Here is a 22310-nt window from a genome sequence, read left to right as displayed (position 1 = left end):
AGTTTAAATTAGAATATGTTAATTGCAGGAAATAATGACTTCGATGTGTTATTTTATTTTTAGCTTGGAGGCCAGTCGAGGCTACAGAATAAAATTCTATCTCTGTATTAATAAATAAACAAAATGTTAACAAAGAAAACTTGCATGTAGAACCGTGTCACGTGGTACTTCCTCTCCCGCGGTGGTCTTTTTAGCACTTACCTGGCAGGGTGCTATCAAATTGGTCAAGGTCTATGAGACCTCTGGCGTGCAGAGCTTTCTTCCCCGGCAAGGCTGAAGGAGGTCTCCTTGTCTGTTGCTTGCCCACTTGTCCATTGATGGATACTGATTTCTCATTGCTGTGAGCAATATTGTTCCGAGAACAGTCACACAAACATCTCCGAGACTCTGCTGAGAGTTGCTTAGCTACATACTCTGCAGCTTGCAAGCGGTGGTTCTATTTCTTAGGCTTTTTTTGGACCCCCATACACTTTCCTGCTGCAGCCGGATCATAATGTACTGTTGTGTCTAGGATCTCTGGAGAGGGCGCGAGGTCCTCACGCTCACACAGATGAGCACTAGAGAAGGCGGGAACGTGAAGCATGCAGTCTTGCCTCTTTGATGAAAGGGACGTGTGTACCTGTTTTTCACCCAGAAGGCTGGGAAAGGATGTTGTTAATAACCTGTGATCTTTTGTTGTATATAGAGCCAGACCTCACCGGAACCCCCAGATTCCATGGCCGACACTAGAACCCATTCTTATGGAAGATCTCACCTTGTACTTTACAAAGGAGCCTGTTATTATTCTTATTCTAGACCCCTCCTCCCTAGACCTGTTGCAGGATATTTGATCACATCTTGAACCCCGAACCCCTTAATCCAAGAGCTTTCTGCTTCAGTACTGTAAAGATGATTAAATAAAGTCAACCATAGGTCAAGAGGCACAGCAAGAACCAGTTGACAGGAAGTGAACATAGGATTCTTAAGAAAAAGAAACATAGAAGTAAGAGGGAGTGAGGAGGATGGATAGAGATGCACAGGAAGTAGAAGGGAGGGACATTCAGTTTGAGGAGAGTTTCTAAGATGACTGAGGAGAAAGGAGAGGTTACTGGGTCATTGGCTGAGGAGGAAGATCAGCTGGGTGCTTTCTCGGCCTCCCTGAGCTAGCAGGCTTTCACCCCAGCACTTGGCTCCCGAGTCTTTATTGGTGAAATTAAATGACTGAAAATTCGTTAAAAACAACATAGACCTTTGTCCTGAGCATTGTCGGTCAATAGAACCCATACTTTGTTTTGTTTTGTTTTGTTTGAGTTGAGACAGGGTTTCACTGCGTAGCCCTGGCTCTCCTGGAACTCACTCTGCAGACAAGGCTGGCCTCAAACTCAGAGATCCACTGCCTGCCTCCGCCTCCTGTGTGGCGGCCACCATGTCCAGCTGTGATTACTTCTTTTACACATGAATGTTCAGTTGTTCTAGTCCTGTTTATTGAAAAGACTACTCTTGGGCTAGAGACATGACTCGGTGGTTAGGAGCACTTGTTCTTACAAAGGACCTGAGTTCAATTCCTAGCCTCCCAATGGCAGGTCAAAATCATCTACAACTTTAGTTCCAGGATAAATATGATACAGACATACATGCAAAGCAAAATGCTCATACATATAAATCTTTTTAAAAAGTTCATGGTGAGATTTTTATTTGTTTGGTTTCTTTGGGGTGGAGGTTGCAAGGGCAGGGTTTGGATGTGGAGCGATGGGAAGATGAATGGGATTGGGATATGTGATGTGACATTCACAAAGAATCAGTGAAAGTTTAAAAAGAAAAAGAAAATTACTCTTCCCATGGAATAACTGGCAGTCTTCTTGAAAACAAATCGACCAGGGATATATGGATTTACTATTTCCCTCCATATTTCTGTTTTGTTTTGAGACAGGATCTCATACAGCCAAGATTGGCCTTGAATTTACCATGTAGCCAACATTAATTTTGAACCCTTGACCCTCCTGCTTCAGGCCCTGGAGGGCTAGGATTCCAAGTGTGAACTACCAGGCTCCCTGTACTCCAAACTTGATTCCCCTGACCTGTATTGTTAGGATTAACTGACAGGAGTTCCTTGGTGGGTGGAGCCAAGGTATACCTCAGAGATCACACCATGCAACAGATCTCACCAAGAGATTTAGTGGGAATGAGTGAAAGACCATCTCAGAGCAGGGACATGCGAGAGAAACAGGACAGCGAGACAGAGAAAGACAGAGCAAGATCAAGAAAACAAGAGAGCGATCTGTGATGGCCAGGACCTCTTTTTATTTATTTATTTATTTATTTATTTATTTATTTATTATGTATACAATATTCTGTCTGTGTGTATGCCTGCAGGCCAGAAGAGTGCACCAGACATCATTACAGATGGTTGTGAGCCACCATGTGGTTGCCGGAAATTGAACTCAGGACCTTTGGAAGAGCAGCCAGTGCTCTTAACCTCTGAGCCATCTCTCGGGCCAGTACCTCTAAAAGGGTTGGGGATTTGGGATGATGTAGTTGCTTGTGAGGGGTCACTTAAGGCAGGCTGGGGGAGGGCACAAGTTCTAGCTTAAATGTCTATCCATGCCAGTGTCATCAATTTGATTACTGTGGCTTTGTGGCTGGAAAGAGGGAGGGAGTTTTCTGATTTCGTTCTTTTTCACGATTGGCTATTGGGATCATTCTCATTTCCATATGATTTTTAGGACCATTTCTCCCTTTCTGGGGAAAAACTCTCAGTTGAAATTCTTCCTTTTCCATTTTTTTTCAAGTGTGTGTGCCTATGTGTGTGTGTATTCTTTCATGTATATGGATGCATGTGTATTTGGAAGCTTGATATTAATTCGGAAATCATCCTCTCTTCCATCTGTTCTTTGAGAACAGAATTCCTCAACAAAACCCAAAACTTGTCAGTATGGCTGGTCTTGCTAGCCAGCTTGCTTCTGAGGCTGGAATCACAAGTGGATTTCTGGGTATTTAAACTCTGGTCCTCACATTTGCTCAGCAACTGCTTTAACCCCTGCACCATCTCCCCAGCCTGTCAAATGGTCTTTTGACAGATGCTGCATGGATTGGGGCTAGGGATTATAACAGGGTCCCAGACCTTAGCACAACTGACTCCATATTGGAAATGCCATCCAGGCTGTAACACTCAGCATGTAGACAGCACCACCTGTCAAAACCTTGCTTTTAGCTTCTATAGTTCTCTGTTCTTGTTAACTGAAGTATGTTAACCCAGAACATGGTTTTTGTGCTTAAAAGCTCACCCTGAGAAAGGCTCAGGGATGTACTGGAATCCTGAACACCCAGTGTAGTGGCCAGCTGACTAATAAAGACTTTCTATTGACTTAAACGAATATCCGGACATCACCCTCTCTGGTGACTACCCACATCAGGGATGTAGTTCAATCGGTAGAGCACGTGCCTGGTACTCATGAAGCTCTGGATTTCCATCACATACACCAGGTGTGGTGCTGTGTAACTGTAATCCCAGCATTCTCCAGGTCTAAGTGGGAGGGTCAGAAGTTCAAAGTCATCCTTGGGTCTAGAGTGACTTGGATGCCAGCTTGGGGTACATGAGATCTTGTCTTGAAAGAAAAGACCAGCCAGGCAGTGGTGGTGCACCCCTTTAATCCCAGCACTCAGGAGGCAGAAGCAGATGGATCTCTGTGAGTTCATGGCCAGCCTGGTCTACAAGAGCTAGTTACAGGATTGGCTCCAAAGCTACAGATAAACCCTGTTTCGAAAGAAAGAAAGAAAGAAAGAAAGAAAGAAAGAAAGAAAGAAAGAAAGAAAGAAAGAAAGAAAGAGAGAAAGAGAGAAAGAGAGAAAGAGAGAAAGAGAGAAAGAGAGAAAGAAAGAGAGAGGAAGAAAGGACGAAAGAAAGAGGGGATTGGTGTAAACTCGCTGGAGACTAATGCCGTCCTGACAGTGTCAAGCCTTTCAATCATCAACTCAGGGCTGTTAATAATTTAGGGTCCTTTGTCTTTCCCTGCTGTACTTTGTACTTTTCTGCACATAAGGATCACACTTCCTGTTGAATTGTTATTAAGACTGAAAAAAGTACAATGAGCTGCCTGTGGCCGACCGTTGGAGATGGTTATTACGGCGCTGGAGAGGTGGCTCAGGACTTGAGAGCACTGGCTGCTCTTCCAGAGGGCCTGGGTTCTCTTCTCAGCACCCACAGGGCGGCTCACAACCATCTGTCACTCAGGTTCTCTCTTCTGGCCTCACATGTCCCAAGCATGCCCATGACACACATATGCAAGCAAAACATCCATGCACATAATTTTTTAAAAAGCAGACAAATGGTATTAGGTAAGATGTGGGGTTGGGAACACTTCCACGGTGGTGGGAATTTAAAATGACCCAGCTGCTGTGGAGAGCACAAAGGCATTCCTCACTTACACACGACTCCCACAGGTCCCAGCTTGCTGCTTCCTCACACACGACCTGAGAAAAGGTCATGGGGCCGGGCAGTGGTGGCGCACACCTTTAATCCCAGCACTCAGGAGGCAGAGGCAGGCAGATCTCTGTGAGTTCGAGGCCAGCCTGGTCTACAAGAGCTAGTTCCTGTTTTGGAGGCCATTCATTCGTTCCTGGCTGCCCAGAACGGAAATAACCACACAGAGACTATATTATTTAAATCACTGCTCTGTCTTACTTTTTGTTTGTTTGTTTGTTTTTTGTGTTTTGAGACAGGGTTTCTCTGTGTAGCTTTGGAGCCTGTCCTGGAACTAGCTCTTGTAGATCAGGCTGGTCTCGAACTCACAGAGATCCGCCTGCCTCTGCCTCCTGAGTGCTGGAATTAAAGGTGTGCATCTCCGCCAGGCTTACTCTTATACCTTAAATTAACCCATTTCTACTAGTTTATATTTTACCATGAGGCTTGTGGCCTACCAGCAAGGTTCCACTGGGAGCTTTCTTCTTTCTCCTCTGGTGGCTCCATGGCATCTCCTTGACTTCACCTTCTTTCTCCCAGCATTCAGTTTTCCCTGCCTAGCTCTGCCCTACCCTATCACAGGCCAAGACAGCTTCTTTATTCATTAACCAATACAAGCAGCCCATATACAGAAAACTTCCCACTCATTTCCCCTTTTCTGTTTAAATAAAAAGGAAGGTTTTTAACTTTAACATAGTAAAATTACATATAATAAGAGAGGTATCAAGCAAGAATTATAGTTACAATATTTGTATCTACTTTATCTTTTATCATAATTAAGGAAAACTATAACTATCTATTCTCCAACTCCATCAAAGACTCCAGAAGGATATAATATTATGTAAGTTAACAGAAAGTGCATTGTAAGCAACTTCCAAAACACTAGAATTGACAGAGACATCTCGCTGCCTGGACAGTCACCCAAAGTTCTTCGGTAACATTGCAGGCACCCAATCTTCAGCCTACAGGCCCATAGTATCCGGCAGACTTTTCCATGAAGCAGGAAATTTCAAAGACCATTTCACCTATCTTGGCAGTTTGTCAGTCACTTTCTTCTGTGTCCTGCAGAATGTCTGGCAGATTCTTTCATGAAGTGGGAACCCCAAAGGATTGTCTCACCTTTAGGCAAGTTCAGCAGTCAGTTCTCTGTGGGTCCTGCGTGTCCAGTTTATACAGCATATCATCAAGCAGTCCAGGCAAGAACAGTTTCTTGCCCAAACAGCTAACCAACACCATAAGGAGCCTCTTTGGTGCCCATCATCCTCTTGAAGTAGATTGGTGCTGCCAGGAGCAGATGACTCTCATTGTCATGAAAAGTCCTAAGTTCTTAAAACATTTTAAGTGCCATATTTCATAGGTCTCTGAAAGGCTTGAAGATTACCTATCTAACAGACACACACACACACACACACACACATATATATATATATATATATATATATATCCCAACTAACATGACTACAGGCTTGACCATTATAGATGACTATCTATTAACCTATATTTCCCAATTATACATTACATTTCCAAATGAACTGCACAACACAAGTGCTGGGATTAAAGGCATATGCTACCACACCCTGCTCAGAAGCACCTCTTAAATAAGATAGTTTTTCTTTTACTTCTTTATTTTTCCTCCTCACTTCTTCCCTATCAATCTTTTACCAAGAACGATGTGTCTTCCAGCTACATTGAGAACAATGCCTATTGCCAGCTAGGTAGCACCAAAGGCTTGTTCCCATTTCTTTTTGTTTGGTTGATTTTTTTTTGTATTTTTTCTTTCTTTTTTCTTTCTTTCTTTTTGTTTCTTTATGAGACAGGCTCTTACAATGCATCCCAGGCTGGTCTCAAACTCATACCTATCTTCCTGTCTCAGCCTCCTACCGCCGTGGCTGGCTTGAGTTTCATTTATTTTAAAAGCCATACACAAGTCATGCTATGTTTATGCCATATTTTCTTTATACATTCATCTGCCAGTGGATGCTTAGGCTGTTCCCAAACCCTGTCTTGAAAAACAAAAAAACAAAATAAAGCAAAAAGTGTGTGGGAAGGGGAACACTCTGCTTGACAGTTGTCTGGGTTAGCTTGGTAACTATCTAGAAGAAATAACATTCTGGCTAAAATCGATGAGATTTTATCAAGGGCTCTAATAACTACCCAGAGGCAGCTAGTTAATCATCATACACAGAAAGTCCCAGGCTTTTTGAACCCTTGTTTCCAGCTGAGCCAATCTTTAAAGTTCGGTCTCAGTTTCTGCAGTTTGCTGATATCAAGTGGCTGTGTTGCCTGGTTGATTACTTTTTGTTAAGACTTACTTTTATTTTTGTGAATGTGTCGGCGTGTGCCTACGCCGCATGTGTGCGGTGCACACAGAGGGCAGATGGGGGACACTGGGTCCTCTGAAGTGGACTTGCAGGTGGTGATTGTGAGCCGTGGCGTGGGTGTTGAGTCCTCTGGAAGAGCAGCCTGCATGTAGTGGCCGTGTGCCTCTCAGGCCCCGTGACTACTTTTCATGTTTCTGGTAGGTGCTGAAAGTTAGCCACAAATGCTCTTTTCACAAAATTTATAGTCCCCATGGCCAACTATCCTTGTACACACACCATTACTGTTGTCTTAAACCTATCTTCTCCATTAATCAAAGCCTTCCATGTAGCCTTTCACAGTGATCTGTTGGGTGACAGTAACTGTGAGCTTGAGGAAGGGGCTTCAGAATGTGTGTGCTCTGCCCCATGTCTGGGTTTATTTTACATATGTAGGCGTAAGCGTTGCAGCTCGGATGGAAAGGAATCCTGGCGATAGGGAGTCAAGGAAAACCACAAAGTCACACCACACAGCAAACCTCACACAAGAGATTTACTGGGATGGGAAAAACCAAGATGGTGGCTGCCTTTGCTCGGGCGAGAAACAGCAGGGAACTGAACATAAGGGAGGGTTTATATAGAGTTTCCTGGGGGTGAGGGTGGTACTTTTCAGGGTGGGAATTGGTGAGATTTCAAGTTCAGAGCTTGGACTTTTCACTCTGTAGCGGGAGGCAGGGTCTGGCCACAAGGCAGTTAGGGTGTTCTGCGGGTGAAACCTGGCAGTTGGAGGTCCTCAAAGGAGGGGCCTGACCACTCATGTGGCCCGAGGGACTTATATTAGGTGCCTGAAGACCCCCTTATTTTATGGTCAGTAGATCTGGAACTGTATCATATTACAATTAAAGACATAAATTCTGTCTGAAGAGTTATTCAGGTGAGACTGGAGAGATGACCCAGTGGTTAAAATTACTGACTGTTCTTGAAGAAGACCTGAGTTTGGGTCCCAGCACCCATGTGGCAGGTCACAGCTGTCTGTAACTCCAGTTCCAGGGATCTGTCGCCCTCTTCTGGTCTCCTCAGGTACCACATGTACATGATGCTCTTACATACATGCAGGCAAAAACTGCTCTTACACACTGAATATAAATAACTAGAGGCTGGAGAGAAGGCTCAGGGATCAAGAGTCTGTACTACTGTTGCAGAGTATCTGAGTTCGGTTCCACATGGCTGCTTATGACTACATGTAACTCCAGTTCTAGGGAATCCTAAGCTCTTTTCTGCCTTCCACAGGTAGAAAAACGTGCAGGCTCTCACACATACACATATACATAAAAAATAAAAAGAAATCTTTTTTGTTTGTTTTTCTTTTTACTTTTTGAGACATATTCTCTTTTTGTAGCCCTGGCTGTCTTGGAACTTGTTATGTAGACTAGACTGGCCTTGAACTCAGAGATCCACCTGCCTCAGCCTCCTGGGTTTAAAGGTGTGTGCCACTACATCTGACTCTTTTAAAATATATTAGTTAAGCCAGGCAGTGGTGGTGCACGCCTTTAATCTCAGCACTCAGAAGGCAGAGACAGGCAGATCTTTGTGAGTTCGAGGCCAGGCTGGTCTATAGAGTGAATTCCATGACAATCTCCAAAGCTACATAGAGACCCTGTCTTGAAAAACCAAATATGTATACATAATTTAAAAGTTATTTAGGTGATTCCAAAACTCTAGATTTTTTTTTCTGAACCCATCTCCTTGGCCATTCCGAGGCCAGTTTTGCTTATACTATGTATGCAGGCACAGCCCTTTCCTTCACAGCCCCAGCTGTCCAGCGCTCCTAACCTTCTAGAATCAGGCAATCAGCAATGCAGAATTTTGTAAGACCACAGAGCAGGTGCCAGTTTTCTGTAGGGGTTTTGTTTTCATGTTCTACATGTAAAGTTCAGTTGAGTCCCATAATTATGGGCTTGTCATATCTAATTCGATGAAAGTTGATTGTTTAATTATATGTGTGTGTGTGTGTGTGTGTGTGTGTGTGTGTGTGTGTGTTGTTTAATCCCAGCACTCAGGAGGCAGAGGCAGGTGGATTCCTATGAGTTTGAGGCCAGCTTGGTTTACATAGTGAGTCCAGGCCAGTCAATGCTGCATAGTGAGACTTTGTCTTTAAAATAGAAAACAAAGAAAGAAAGAAAGAAAGAAAGAAAGAAAGAAAGAAAGAAAGAAAGAAAGAAAGAAAGAAAGAAAGGAAGAAAGGAAGGAAGGAAGGAAACAAGGAAGAAAGAAAGAAAAGAAAGATGTGTGCACATACATCTATAGGCAAGTGTTGGGTCCCTAGAGGACAGGCCTTCACACCCCCACTTAATCTGTTTTGCACTCTTGAGGTTGGTTGAAAACAGGAACAAAAACAGGAACAATCTGTTGTTTTCAGCAATGTTTCTAAGGATGTTTACCCCTAAGCCATTGAGTTAAGGTGATGAGCTTCCTGCTATTGCTGGTTTGGCCTCCCCTGCTGAGGGCTATATATACTTGTGAGAAAGTGGAATAAAGGCTTGTCTGCAGAACCTGAAGTTGTGTTGCATGTTAATCCCGACATCCCTCGCTCAGAAGAACGACAGTTGCCGTGCTGGCGCGGCAGGCTAGGGTGCACACACGCTTGCTTGTGCATGTGGATGCCAGACATTAACACCACATGTCTCCTAAAATTGCCCTCCATCTTATTTTTTTGAGACAGGGTCTCTCACTGAACCTTGAGGTCACCAGTTCATCGAGGCTGACTGACCAATGAGCTCCAGGGAGCTACCTTACTCTGCACTCCCAGTTCTTGGGTTACAGAGTTGCATGCCTGCATGCCTGGTTTTTACCTGGATGCTGGGCTGCAAACTCAGGTCCTCATGTTTGTGCAGCAAGTAGTTACTTACTGAATAGATTTATCTCCCAGATCCAGAGGAAATTAATTTTTAAAGGTCACATTTTAACACTGAAGACAGCATGTCTTTAATCCCAGCACTTGGAAGGCAGAGGCAGGTGGATTTCTATGAGTTTGAAGCCAGCTTGGTTTGCAAAGTGAGTCCAGGCTTGTCAAGGCTACACAGTGAGACTTTGTCTTTAAAAGAAGGAAGGAAGGAAGGAAGGAAGAAAGGAAGGAAGAAAAGAGGGAAGGAGAGATGGCTTCATGCTTAGGAGCACTCTCTGCTGTTCCAGAGGACTCAAGTTCATATGTCCTAGCACCCAAGCTGAGCAGCTCAGAGCCTCCTGTGGTGCCAGTGCCAGGGGCTCTGATGCTTATTTTCAGTTTCTCCTCAGAAGTATGCATGACTTATACATAAATATATGTAAATATAACTAAAATAAATCTTATTGGGCCTGGAGAGATGGCTCAAGGGTTAAGAGCACTTGTTCTTGCAAAGGACCAAGGTTTGATTCCCAGCACCCACATGATGGTTCACAACCATCCTTTATTTCAGTTCCAGGGGATCTGATGCTGTCTTCTGATCTTTGTGGGCACCAGGCGTGTATATGGTACATGTACATATATTCCGGTAAAACACACATATAAAATGAAACAAATAAGCCTAAAAAACAAAAATTTTAAACACTTGTTTTTGAAAAGATAAAGGGCAATTGAGAAAGATACCTGATATTGGTCCTCTGACCTCTACACAGACAAACATATGTGCCCACACTTGCGGGCACACCCCCTGAACACACACACACGCATACACATGAGAGAGAGAGAGAGACAGAGAGACAGAGAGACAGAGAGACAGAGAGACAGAGAGAGACAGACACACAGAGAGAGAGAGAGAGAGAGAGAGAGAGAGAGAGAGAGAGAGAGAGAGAGAGAATAAAATAAAAACACATGAGGTCTGGGTGTTCTGTCACCAGATAAACATGGCCCCATACAGCAGAAAGCCCAGGGACTTTCTCATTTAACACAAAGCTCAGCGAGGCAGTTCAGGGCTGGGACAACCACTCAACAACACAGGTGGATGTTGGTAGCAAACTGACTTGTTGCACAAACATCTTGTTCAAGACAGACAGAAGGGGACAGAGAGAGTTCTGTCACCTGAACCTTCCTTTCTTTAACTGGGGTGAAGTTTGCCATACCCATTCAACACCAAGCCTGTGTCTTTGAGCAAAATTGTGTTATGAAGGTAACTCTGGAAAAGCATTCAGCTGAGATGAATGCAATGTGGAGGCCCCCAGGGAGACCGGGAACTAGGGATCCTTGAGAGATCGCCCCCGGGAATGGTGAGGGTGCACTGAAGATGGGTATGTGTCTATGTGTTTTTTCATCCCCAGACTCTTGCCTGATAGTGGTTCCAGGTGGTGCAGGCGTCAAAGGAGGCACTGCTGAGACTGGGAACTAAAGACGCTATGAAGGACACCCTCTGGAAGACTGGCCAGCAGGAAAGTAATAAAGAGAAGGCCTCAAAAAGATGGAATGTGCACAGAGAATCTGGATTATGTATATTATTGTGTTTTCTTTTAATTTTTTTGACTGGAGAGAGACATTTGCTTCTGGGGACTGCTAAGAAAGGTATCTTGACTTTAAAATTTGGGTCTAAGGATTTATTGCTTTGGAAAGAGGTTCTGCTTTTGTTTCCACAGGAGATGTGGACCTGTGGAATCCTTCTAGATTAATGTGGTTTGATAGACCAAGACTCCCTGAAAGGTCTCCGTGAACACCCCCAAAAATTACTTTGTCCAATACACAGCAGGAAGTAGTTTGGAGAGAATGACTCCCAAATTCCCTAAATGATTGTTTACTGGAGGTTGTGGGGCCGAGAGAGACGCTGTAGGCAGCACATCAGGGAGTGAGGCGCATCGGCAACTGCAGTAACAAGTGCTGGAGCAGGAGGAGCCACTTAGACCCGGACGGGCAGCCCATCCGTGCCCAGCATATGGAAGGCGTGGCAGGGCAGGGAGGTGGCTGCGGTCCCTGACTCTGTGCGAGCACTACACAAGAGTTTACAGCAGGCGGCGGGCTTTCCTGCAGGACCCAAGGGATCCGCGCAGTATCCACGGAAGGTCCCAAAGTCTGCCTGCCGCCCTGGGTCCCAGTGGTGGCGGTGCATCGCCCCGGGGCCAGTTGATGCCCGGCCTGGTGGTGACACACGCCGGTAGAATTTGCTTAAGGAGGAAGAGGCAGGAGGATCTGGAGTTCAAGGATGACTGCCGAGCCATGCAGGCCGAGACTTCAGGGATCACCACGGCTATAGTGGCTGCTATTGTCACCGCTGGGTCTCCTCTGTGACAGCCAGAATTGCCATCAGCCAGACGGCTGCTGTGACTATCTTGTAGCTGGATTCAGCATTTAGTATCATTCATGTGGAAGAAGAGCAGCTGGATTTCTTGTGGGATTTGCACGTGGTTGGTTGCTCTCCCGTCCATATTTGTGCTATGCCCACACCAGACCAGAACCTTGGTCTAATTATATAGAAAAAAGGGAAATGTTGGGGACTGTGGAACCCACCCCCCCCCCTGAATTTCCTGTGACCCGCCTGGCTGCTGGAGTAAAAAACTTGTTTTCCTGTGCTTGCAGCTGCTCTGGGCACGAGACCCTCATGAGTTCCTGAGGAGTGGTTTCTGGTGGGCTTACAGCTGAGAGTTAGGATGTGACCATTAGTCAAGAAGACGCTGTATAGGCTGCCCTGGAACATAATAGAGAATTCTCAGTTGTCTCTCTCTCTCTCTCTCTCTCTCTCTTCTCTCTCTCTCTCTCTCTCTCTGTGTGTGTGTGTGTGTGTGTGTCTGTGTCTGTGTGTGTTTCAATCTCCAGCCCCTTGTCAGACTCGTGAACCGTACCGTAGCACATGGCACGTAGACCAAGCGTTGTGCTACAAGTTAGCATTGGACCCGAAAAGATAATGCAAACAGTAGCCATCTTATGTGCTCTTGAATGCCGTGAGACCTTTGCAATAACCTGCGTTCTGTTGCTACAACAAAATACTCCAGGATTGGTACTTTAAAGAAGTTTATTTAGTTCATTCTTTTGGAAGCTTAAAGACTACCAGCCACACCCACTGGCCTTTGGTGAAGGTCCCCTTGACCGCAGTACGTGGCAAAGGACATCATGGCCAGGACAACTATGCGGGTGGGGTCTGTAAGCTCCATCTTGAAACACTCTCCATGGAGGGAGGATGGGGAAGTAGTGAAACTGACCAGACCACTCAGAAATGTACAGTAGCCACAAGGCCTGTCTGCAGCTGTGCAGGGAGCTCCAGGCGTGGGACCCTTGTGAGCTTTTCCATGATGAAGCTGTCTTTTTACATCAACCATACCTCTGTAAGTAATCTCAGTAATTATTGGTTCACCAAGCTAGATTTGGGAGGGCTCAGTCCTTTGGTCCGTCATCAGTTCTGTCTGGGGTGAAGCAGTGTGGGTCCTCGTCACTCCAGGAAGTCACATGACTGACAGGTTCTGTGACTGGGGAGGGGGTCAGGCCTATGCTTTTTATAATGACCTGCTAAATAGGGGTCCCGTGACGACTACATCAATCCCTTCGAAAGTCAGTCAGGGGGCTGAAGGTAAACTCAAAGATTAAGAGCACTGGCTGCTCTTCCAGAGGTCCTGAGTTCCTTTCCCAGCAACCACATGGTGACTCATAACCATCTCTAGTGAGATCTGGCGCCCTCTTCTGGCCTGCAGGCAGACATGCCGACAGAACACAGTATGCACAATAAATAAACAAGTCTCATTAAAAAGAGAAAAAGCAAGTCAGTCAGTGGCCCTAGTAAGCCCTCTCTTGCTCTCTTAAAACCTCCAGCACATCAACAGGGCCTCAGCCTGTGAACCTTTGGGGGGCAAACCCCAGCAGCTTCCGAGGCCGGGTCGGGGCACCTTAGTCCCCAGCATGAATGATGGGAAGATGACTTGTACTGCAAGTGACCAGAAGCAGCCAGAGATTCTGTCCCTCTGTGTCTGTGACATCACACTGACACTTTTTCTGTTCTCCTGGACTGAGGCTTCCGTTGCTATGGCAATGAAATTCTGGGAGTCACTAGGGGAAAGAGTAGCTAGTGGCTTATACTCACCCTGTGAGTGAGTAGCTAGTGGCTTATACTCACCCTGTGAGTGAGTAGCTAGTGGCTTATACTCACCCTGTGAGTGAGTAGCTAGTGGCTTATACTCACCCTGTGAGTGAGTAGCTAGTGGCTTATACTCACCCTGTGAGTGAGTAGCTAGTGGCTTATACTCACCCTGTGAGTATGAGAACCATACTCTCCACCGCCTTCGTGGTGTTTGTGTGTGTGTAGGTTCCAAAGACTGCTGTCTTCCTTAATTAATCTCACCTTCCTTTCTGAGACAAGGTCTCTCACTGAACCCCGGAGCTTGCCGTTTGGCTGGACTGCCTGGCCAACAAGCCCCAGATCCCCTTGTGGCTGCTAAGGGTAAGCTCTGATCCATCCTGTTTTTACACGGGACCCGAGGACTGAACTCAGGCCCCGTTCTTGCAAAGCAAGCGCTTGGTCAATTATCTCCTCTGCCCTAGCCATGCCTTTGAAAGACACCATGGCACGTGTGAAGGAACCGCAGCCGCTACCTGTGGTCCCTTTGCCATGGTTCTTCCCGAGCCTGTTTGCTGCCTTCAATGTGATGATGCTGGTCTTTGTGAGCGGCCTCTTCTTCGGGTTCCCGTGAGTGTCTCACATCATCTGTTAGGTTTCTGACACGGAGACAGGATGGAAACTAAAGATAGTACAGAGGCAGGGGGATGCAGGAAGGAGTAACGGGAGGCCCGGGGAACAGCTGTCTGGATAGAGGAAAACCTGCCAGCAGAGTTTTGGAGTATCGGCGCATGGGGTGGGGTAGGGAATAGACATAACTGGTGATGGTGGTGACATTTGGTGGGGCCGCTGTGAGTGGGTCGCCCACCTGGATACTTAGTTCTGGGAATCCTGACCCAGCTGGACAGGGCCTGGGGAGGAACTCCAGGCTGCTCAGCTCGGGACTGAAAGCGGCTCTGGTCTCAGTTGCAGGTGGCTGGCTCAGAACGGGGAGTGGGTCTTCCCAGCGGTCACAGGCCCGCTCTTCGTCCTCACCTTCTACAGTCTCATCTCACTCAACTTCTCAGATCCTGGTATCTTACATCGAGGTGAGGGCTCAGCCCCCTGGAAGGAGGAGGTGGTGCCCCAAAGGCTGGCACCCCACCTCCAGTCTCGGGACCTCTGTGCCCCATGCAGTACTGTTGTGGCTCTAGCATTTCATTTCCTGAACCACCAAGGTGTGTGTGTACGGGAAGGGGGCAACAAACAAAACAAAACAAACAAGCAAAAAAAACATGGATCCTGGATGTTGGATGTTTTTCAATTGCTTCAGAGGGGTGGCTGTACAGGCTGGAGAAAAGCCAGGACGATTGTCCAAACCCTGCAGTTTCTATTCCATCTGCCCACTACACACAAAAGCCTCAAGTGCTCCCGTTGTTTCAAAGACAGAGTTCTATACACAAGGCTAGTTGGAGCATGCGCCCAACATCTCTCTCTCTCTCTCTCTCTCTCTCTCTCTCTCTCTCTCTCTCTCTCTCTCTCTCTCTCTCTCTGATGGTCAGCTTGCTCCGTTAGGTCAGCGATTCCCTTGTCCACCTCTTCCCACATTCCCCGTGCCCAGGGCTGCTACAGGGCTGCCCACAGCAGCAGTGTGACGGCTACTACCTCCTACCCCTCTTCTGTGCCAGGCTCCACCACCGAGGACCCCATGACGGTACACGTGGTGAGTGTGAACCAAAGGGCCTTCCGCCTGCAGTGGTGCCCAAAATGCTGCTTTCATCGCCCTCCCCGGACCTGCCACTGCCCCTGGTGCAACATTTGTGTGGAGGTGAGCCCCCCCCCGCTCCCTACCTATTTGCTAACCCGTCCCCTAGACCTGACCAGAACCTAAAGCCTCATCCTATGTTGCCCGGGGGTGGGCATGAGAGTTCTCCGTGACTGGTGAGCCCAAGGATGGCTGGATGTCCACCTGTTCTTTGTCCCTCACACGGGGCACTGCCTCTGCGCCCGTATGTATCCAGAGAGGCTGGCATGTCAGCACGGGCACATTCATTTGTTCCGGCCCTGGGGAAGGGGACGGTGGTTCGCTGTCACTGGGTATCTGAGCCCTTCAGTTGGTCACAGGCCTGGTCTGGAGACTTCCCCTGTCCTCCTCTGTTTTGAGTTGGAGTTCCTGGTTTGGGCAAGCTTGTCTCATGTGCAACGGCACACCAGCTTACAAATGTGCAGAGGACGCCGCCTGGGCAAGGTGTTTTTTCTCTTCACCTAATAGATGAGAAAGTAAAGGCCCAGGGATAGCCTATGTCTGACTGAAAGCTCTATCAGGACAAGCCCCAAGACACAGAGCCTTAGCCGGGGGCCGGTGGCACACGCCTTTAATCCCAGCACTCAGGAGGCAGAGGCAGGCAGATCTCTGTGAGTTCGAGGCCAGCCTGGTCTACAAGAGCTAGTTCCAGGACAACTCTAAAGCTACAGAGAAACCCTGTCTCGAAAAAACAAAAAACAAAAACAAAACAACAACAAGAAAAGAAGAGCCTTAATTGGGTTCTAACTGGAAATGTCAGTTTTAAGGCCGACATTCACCGGGATTCTTCCTGGGGTGTAAGCCAGCACAGGGGGGACAGAGGGCACAGGGGACACAGGGGGCCAAGAGTAAGCCACCTGGAGGGCTGAGTTGTTTGGGATGACGGAAGCTGGGCCAAAGGATGGATTCTGGAGGGCTGCTCCTCTTCCTGTCCCAGGACTTCGATCACCATTGCAAGTGGGTCAATAACTGCGTCGGTCACCGGAATTTCCGTCTCTTCATGCTGCTGATCCTGTCCCTCTGCCTCTACTCCGGCGCCCTGCTGGTCTCCTGCCTGACGTTCCTAATTCACACAAGACATCTGCCCTTCTCCGTGGACAAGGTTATGGCGTATCTACACAGGTCCGAGGAGCCATGTGAGGAGCAGTGGGGAGGGGCTGAGGCAAGGGAGAGATGAGCTTTCTCAAAGGATTGAGTCCGTGACGAATGACGCTAGCCGGCGAAGCCATTGGAAGAGGCTCAGTGTGGGCGGATGAGTGTAGGAAAATGGACGGAGTAAAACAAAAGCAAAAACGAAGTAACATTAAGAACCTAGTGGGGCTACATAATAAGGCTTAAAAGGGACCAGCAGGGCCACAGTGTGGTGGGATAGGGTGGCGGGAGTAAAGATGGAGAGGGGAAGATGAGCTGGATCGGGCGTGGTTCCTTAGCTGGTCAGTATCCTGGTGGCTCTGCCCGCTGCGGGCTTCCTGATCCCGCTCGTCCTGCTGCTGCTGATCCATGCTGTATCTGTGAGCGCGGCGGAGCGCTCCTGCGAGAACAAGGTATGTGGGAGCCGGATTGTATGGTTGTGGGAGGTATCTCGGGTCCTCTGGATCTGAGCCTCCACTGCCTTTGGCCCTGAGAGTAAGGCCTTTGGGACGCAGGTCCAGAGCAGCAGTCAGACCACAGTGCCACCTGCTGGAGCCCGGTGGCCTCTCCCTGCCCCGTGCGCCGCAGTGTGCCAGCATCTGAGGACTGAGCATCTCCCCTTTGGACCACACCAAGGGAGGCTAGTCCTGGCCTGTGTAGTTTGGACCGAGAGAAGGAGTTAAGGGTTAGCAGGACCGAAACGCCACTCTGGATTTCCGAGTGTGATCCCGAAGGATTGGTCGTTGCCAGCTTTGCAAAAACTAGGGAGCCAGCAAATAGAATTTTTTTCCCTCCAGCACTGGGAATTGAACCTAGGGCCTGGAAAATGCTGGGCAAATGCTCTTCCACTTAGCTGTAGCCCAAGTCCCCCCCCCTCCCCCTTTTTTGAGATAGTCTCAGGCAGGCCTTGAATTTTCGCACCCTGTGGCTCCACCTGGTTGGCAGCTGGAGTTAAGGACATCAAGTCTGACTGAAAACAGGATGCTGCTGAGACAGTTAGGAAACAGCTCTGGTTAGAGCAGAGGGGCGTGGCAAGGGCGATTGAGCAGACCCTCAGAGCCGGTCACAGCAAAACATCCAGTAAAATCGGGTGTGGGAGTTGATCTTGATGCAGTGGAAACCGGGAGTCACGTAGGGGCATCCGAAAATAGTACCTCCTTACTCCAGAAGAGTCTCTCAAGGTGATTGATGGTCCACTTTCAGTCCTTGTTTTCCACCCCTCGGGGTTGTTGTTGTTGTTTTATCTTTCAGAGTCCCACATAAATGAATCATTTTCTTTGGAGACTGCCTTGGCTGGCTTAGCACAATACGATTGAGATTCCCCCACGTTGTTCTCCGTTTGTTCCTAAACTCTTAGAGGTGGCACTGCTGGGTCCTGAGGCAGCTGTGTGTTTAGTTTTATAACAAACTACCAGATTGTCTTCCAAAACGCCATTTTGCATTCATACAATGACATATGAGAATTCTAGTTGCTCTACCTCCTTGTCAACACTTGATACTGTCGGAGGTTTGTTTAGCTTTTTGCTTTAACCCATCTAGTAAATGTGTGATGGTATCTTATAGCTTTGATTTGCATTTTCCTCATGAAATGATGCTGAGTGATGCCGAGCTGTCTATCTTTGATGTAATGTGTGCTCCAATATTTTGAACATGTAAAAATTGGATTATTTGGCCGGGCGATGTTGGTGCATGCCTTTAATCCCAGCACTCAGTGGAAAGAGGCAGGTGGATCTCTGTGAGTTCGAGGCCAGCCTACAGAGCAAGTCCCGGGACAGGCTGTAAAAAGCTACAGAGAAAAACAACAACAACAAAAGGAATATTTTCGCTTTGTGCCTTTTGAGTTCTTTATGTATTCTGGGTTCAGGTATATGGTTTAAAAATATTTTATTGTAATCTATAGTTCATGATTTCATTTTCTTTTCAGGTTCCAAATAGCAGAAGTTTTTCACTGTGAAGTACTTGTGTGAAGGTGCACATGTGCACGGTGTGTGTGTGTGTGTGTGTGTGCTTGTGCGTGTGTGTGTGTGTGCTTGTGTGTGTGTGTGTGTGCTTGTGTGTGTGTGTGCTTGTGTGTGTGTGTGCTTGTGTGTGTGTGTGCTTGTGTGTGTGCTTGTGCGTGTGTATGTGTGTGTGTGTGTGAATGTGTGCTTGTGCGTGTGTGTGTGTGCTTGTGCGTGTGTATGTGTGTGTGTGCGTGTGTGTGTGCTTGTGTGTGTGTGTGAATGTGTGCTTGTGCGTGTGTGTGTGTGAATGTGTGCTTGTGCGTGTGTGTGCATCCCAAAATGGATCACGTGCATTCGATGTGGACATTAAGAAATCTCTGCCTAATCCAAGGTCACATAATCTCACTCACATATTTTTCTATGGAAGGTTTGCAGGCTTAGATTCTATGTTTAGATCTAGGATTCCTTTGGGGATAAATTCTATATGTGGTTAAGGCTTGCTTTTGTTTTCCAAGTTTTTTCTTCATGTGTATGAGTATTTGCCTGAATGCATATCTCTGTACCATGACCATGCCTGGTGAATGTGGAGTTCAGAAGAGGATGTCAGATCCTCTGAAGCTGGAGTTAGTTATGAGCCTCCATGTGGGCGCCAGGATCTGACCCTGAGTCCTCTGCCAGAAGAAACCATGAATGCTCTTAACTGTTGAGCTGTGTCTCCAGGCCCCAAGATTTGCTGCTTACATATCTGCACCATTTGCTGGAAAGATTTCTTTCCTCCACTATGTGGATTTGCATATTTATTTAAAAAAAAAAACAGAACCAGGCAGTGATGGTGCACACCTTTAATCCCAGCACTTGGGAGGCAGAGGCAGGTGGATTTCTGAGTTCGAGGCCAGCCTGGTCTACAAGGGCTAGTTCCAGGACAGGCTCCAAAGCTGCACAGAGAAACCCTGTCTCGAAAACAAACAAACAACAGCAAAAAAAACAAAAACAAAACAAAACCCCAAACTGGCTGGATAGACACAGTTTAGGTCTGGATTCCACGTTTCGGCCTGTCCTGTTCTGTCTTGGTCAGTGTTGCTTTATAGTTTGGAAATAGCACGAAATGAGTTCTTCAACTGCTCTTTTTCTGAGCTTCTTGGCTGTTTATTTCTTGGAGAGAAATTTAAGAAATCAGATTGTCACTTTCTTACAAACATTTTGCGGTTCTCATCAGAATTCTGTCGACCTATAGGGCAGACTGAGACTAGCTGTCCCTTACAGGAGTCTGCATTTGGGGATTCGCCCAACATTGATTTATTTATTTATTATTTTTACTATCTTTCATCATTACGTTGTAGCATGTGTATTCCGAACCTGTTTCATTAGATGATAATTTGACATATGTTTTAGGAAGGCAGGTGGGCAGTATTGTTGGGTTATTGGGAACTACAGACAAACAGCTGAAATACAGACAGAGCATCCCCCTGCCTCTGCCTCCCATCCTACTCACCCCTCAGTCATTTCATGACATCCTGTTTCAGATGGTTGGATGGCGGGGCTGTCTGTGGAGGGGCTGAGTGGTTAAGGGAGGATCGGGATATTGTCTGGAAGACGGGCAGAGGAGGGCATGTGTGGTCACAGAGAGTAAGGTTGCTACAAAGAGGCATACAGGCGATGGGGAGCCCTGAGAAGGCAAGAGAGCCTCCGTGGGTACAGAGTGCTCAGAACTGGGGTGCTCCCTGCCCTCCTTTGCAGTCTGGTGGCAGCTGGTACTGAACAGGTTGTCTGAGGGGCAGGTTGCTGCCACGAGGGACAGGCCAGTTTTGACACCGGCTCATTCTCATCCCCTTCCAGTGCAGGTTCCATCAAGAACACAACCCCTTTGACCAGGGCTTTGCCAGGAACTGGTATCTGACGATGTGCGCACCACTGGGTCCCAAGTGAGTTGGGAACCGAGACGTCTGAGTGGTGGACCCCAGGGCTGAGGGTGAAGTGGCCTCCTAGAGGGGATAGGGAAACTGCAGCCAGAGGGGTTAGCCCAGCTCTGAGCAGGGCTGATATCACCCTGGGAACATGCCCCCCCCTCAACTGAGAGGGAGGATGGAGAGGATGGAGACCTGTCTCCTTACAACGGCTTTGTTTTTCTTTAGGTACATGTCCGAAGTTGTCTGTCTGCAAAGACCGGTGGGGACAGAATGGATTTATGAGAAGATACAGCCTTCGCCACCATGTCCTCCTAAACACTGTTCCCCAGGTCCTCCTGTGCTGCAGCTCCAGCCCCAGGCCCAGCTCCAGCCTCCACTCACGGCACAGAAACGGACTTCAGGAAGTGGTGAGGCGGCCATTGTTCTCCAGAAGGTGAGAAATCAGGTGGGAATGTCCCCAGGAGGTGGGACTGGCCCTGAAGCAGGAGCACGCAGAGCTTGGTGCAGACTGTTAAACCTGGAGGGACCTTGGATGAGGGTGGTTACAGACCTCTAGAACACTCAGATGCCCCCCCCCCCCCAAAAAAAGAGAAAAGAACGCATCCCCAATTTACTTTGGACCTGGGCCAGTCACTAGGTCTGGACCAGTTTCCTCAACTGGTGATTGAGGACAGAGATTAGCCTACAGTTAATACCATTTTTGAAGAATATTCTTTTATTTAGACAAAATTTTTCCATACGGTTCAATTCCATTGAAATATATGGAAGCAGAACGTAAGGAATATGACAGGAACCAAATAACCGCAGCTTCCTCTCAACCTGTAAGACATCTGAGATGCTAGTCTCCCCTTGGCTCAGTCAATGGGGAGTTGAGAAGGGATGAAGCACCGGGGTTGGCTGGGATCTGGAGTTGGGGAGGCTGGAGGGAGCCTGTATGTGTCCACTCTGTGTTTAGATCGATGCCAGCCCACGGCTGTCTTTGCTGTCCGAGGCCCCTAGACGAGGCTCGTCCCGGCGCTCACAGAGCCTGGACCCCCTGAACCTACGCCTCCCGGTCTGAATCCCCGTGGTCCACTTGGGCCCAGATCATGTAGCTTCATTGATGAGAGCATTGGCACCCACTGATCCTCATTAAATTGATTGTTGGTTTCTAATAAGGGTGTCAGACCTCTTCAAGGGGCTTGGGGACAAAGACCTCCAGGGATGGGTGAGCCAGGATCCCTGGAGACCCAAGCACAGGGTTTATCACTGTCTGGCTCCGTGACCCTGGGCAAGACACTGAAGAGTGTCTCATCCTTACAATGGACGGGTGCAGTCTTCCTGATGAGAGCCCACGTGAGAGAAAAAAACACCAACTCATGTCTGTACTGAGGAAGGACGCGGCCTCCGCCCTGCAGTACCGTCATCTGGCTGCAGAGGGCGCTCACTGCCCAGGAACGCGCGAATCTCACTCAGGCTCCTTACTGCGGCACTGGACCTTGTAATTTGGAAGGCTATTAAACTAGATGTGGGTACCCTTCCGGCGGCCACTCTAAGCTACACGGAGGAACTAAGATGCTAGGCCTGCATCTTCCTGCAACCGTGTCTCATTTTTACTGTGCTCCTATAGTCCACCTGTCCTTGGTGTAATCCCTTGGGTCTTCAGGTCCCTGGAGGTCCACGGTGTGGCCTTGTGTACTACAGGCCATCTCTCCAGCTCTTTAGACAGTAAAGTACAGCTTCACTCCCTTATCACCCAGTGACACACACCCATCCCCCATCCAACTCCCCCATCCCTCCTCACCTGTCCCTGGAGGCCCCAGGCCCCTCC

General features: G+C 47.7%; 1 protein-coding gene across 1 annotated transcript; it reads left to right on the top strand.

The window, feature by feature from the left end:
* Positions 1-14223: 14223 nt before the first annotated feature.
* On the top strand, positions 14224-21641 carry Zdhhc19 (zDHHC palmitoyltransferase 19). Its single transcript, XM_075955515.1, has 8 exons — positions 14224-14366; positions 14703-14824; positions 15404-15543; positions 16457-16629; positions 16958-17063; positions 20430-20515; positions 20726-20933; positions 21456-21641. Exons 1-8 carry the CDS (start codon positions 14224-14226, stop codon positions 21558-21560), a joined length of 1083 nt encoding a protein of 360 aa, XP_075811630.1. The 3' UTR covers positions 21561-21641.
* Positions 21642-22310: the final 669 nt, after the last annotated feature.

Source organism: Microtus pennsylvanicus, chromosome 1 (assembly GCF_037038515.1).
Source record: "Microtus pennsylvanicus isolate mMicPen1 chromosome 1, mMicPen1.hap1, whole genome shotgun sequence".
NCBI lineage: Eukaryota > Metazoa > Chordata > Mammalia > Rodentia > Cricetidae > Microtus > Microtus pennsylvanicus.
This window is presented reverse-complemented; position numbering and strand designations above follow the sequence as displayed.

Coding starts and splice junctions, on each gene's coding strand:
- Zdhhc19 (XM_075955515.1), top strand. CDS start 14,224: ATGCCTTTGAAAGACACCATGGCACGTGTGAAGGAACCGCAGCCGCTA. Junction 14,825..15,403: donor TCCTGGTATCTTACATCGAG/GTGAGGGCTCAG, acceptor CTTCTGTGCCAG/GCTCCACCACCGAGGACCCC. Junction 20,934..21,455: donor CGGCCATTGTTCTCCAGAAG/GTGAGAAATCAG, acceptor CTCTGTGTTTAG/ATCGATGCCAGCCCACGGCT.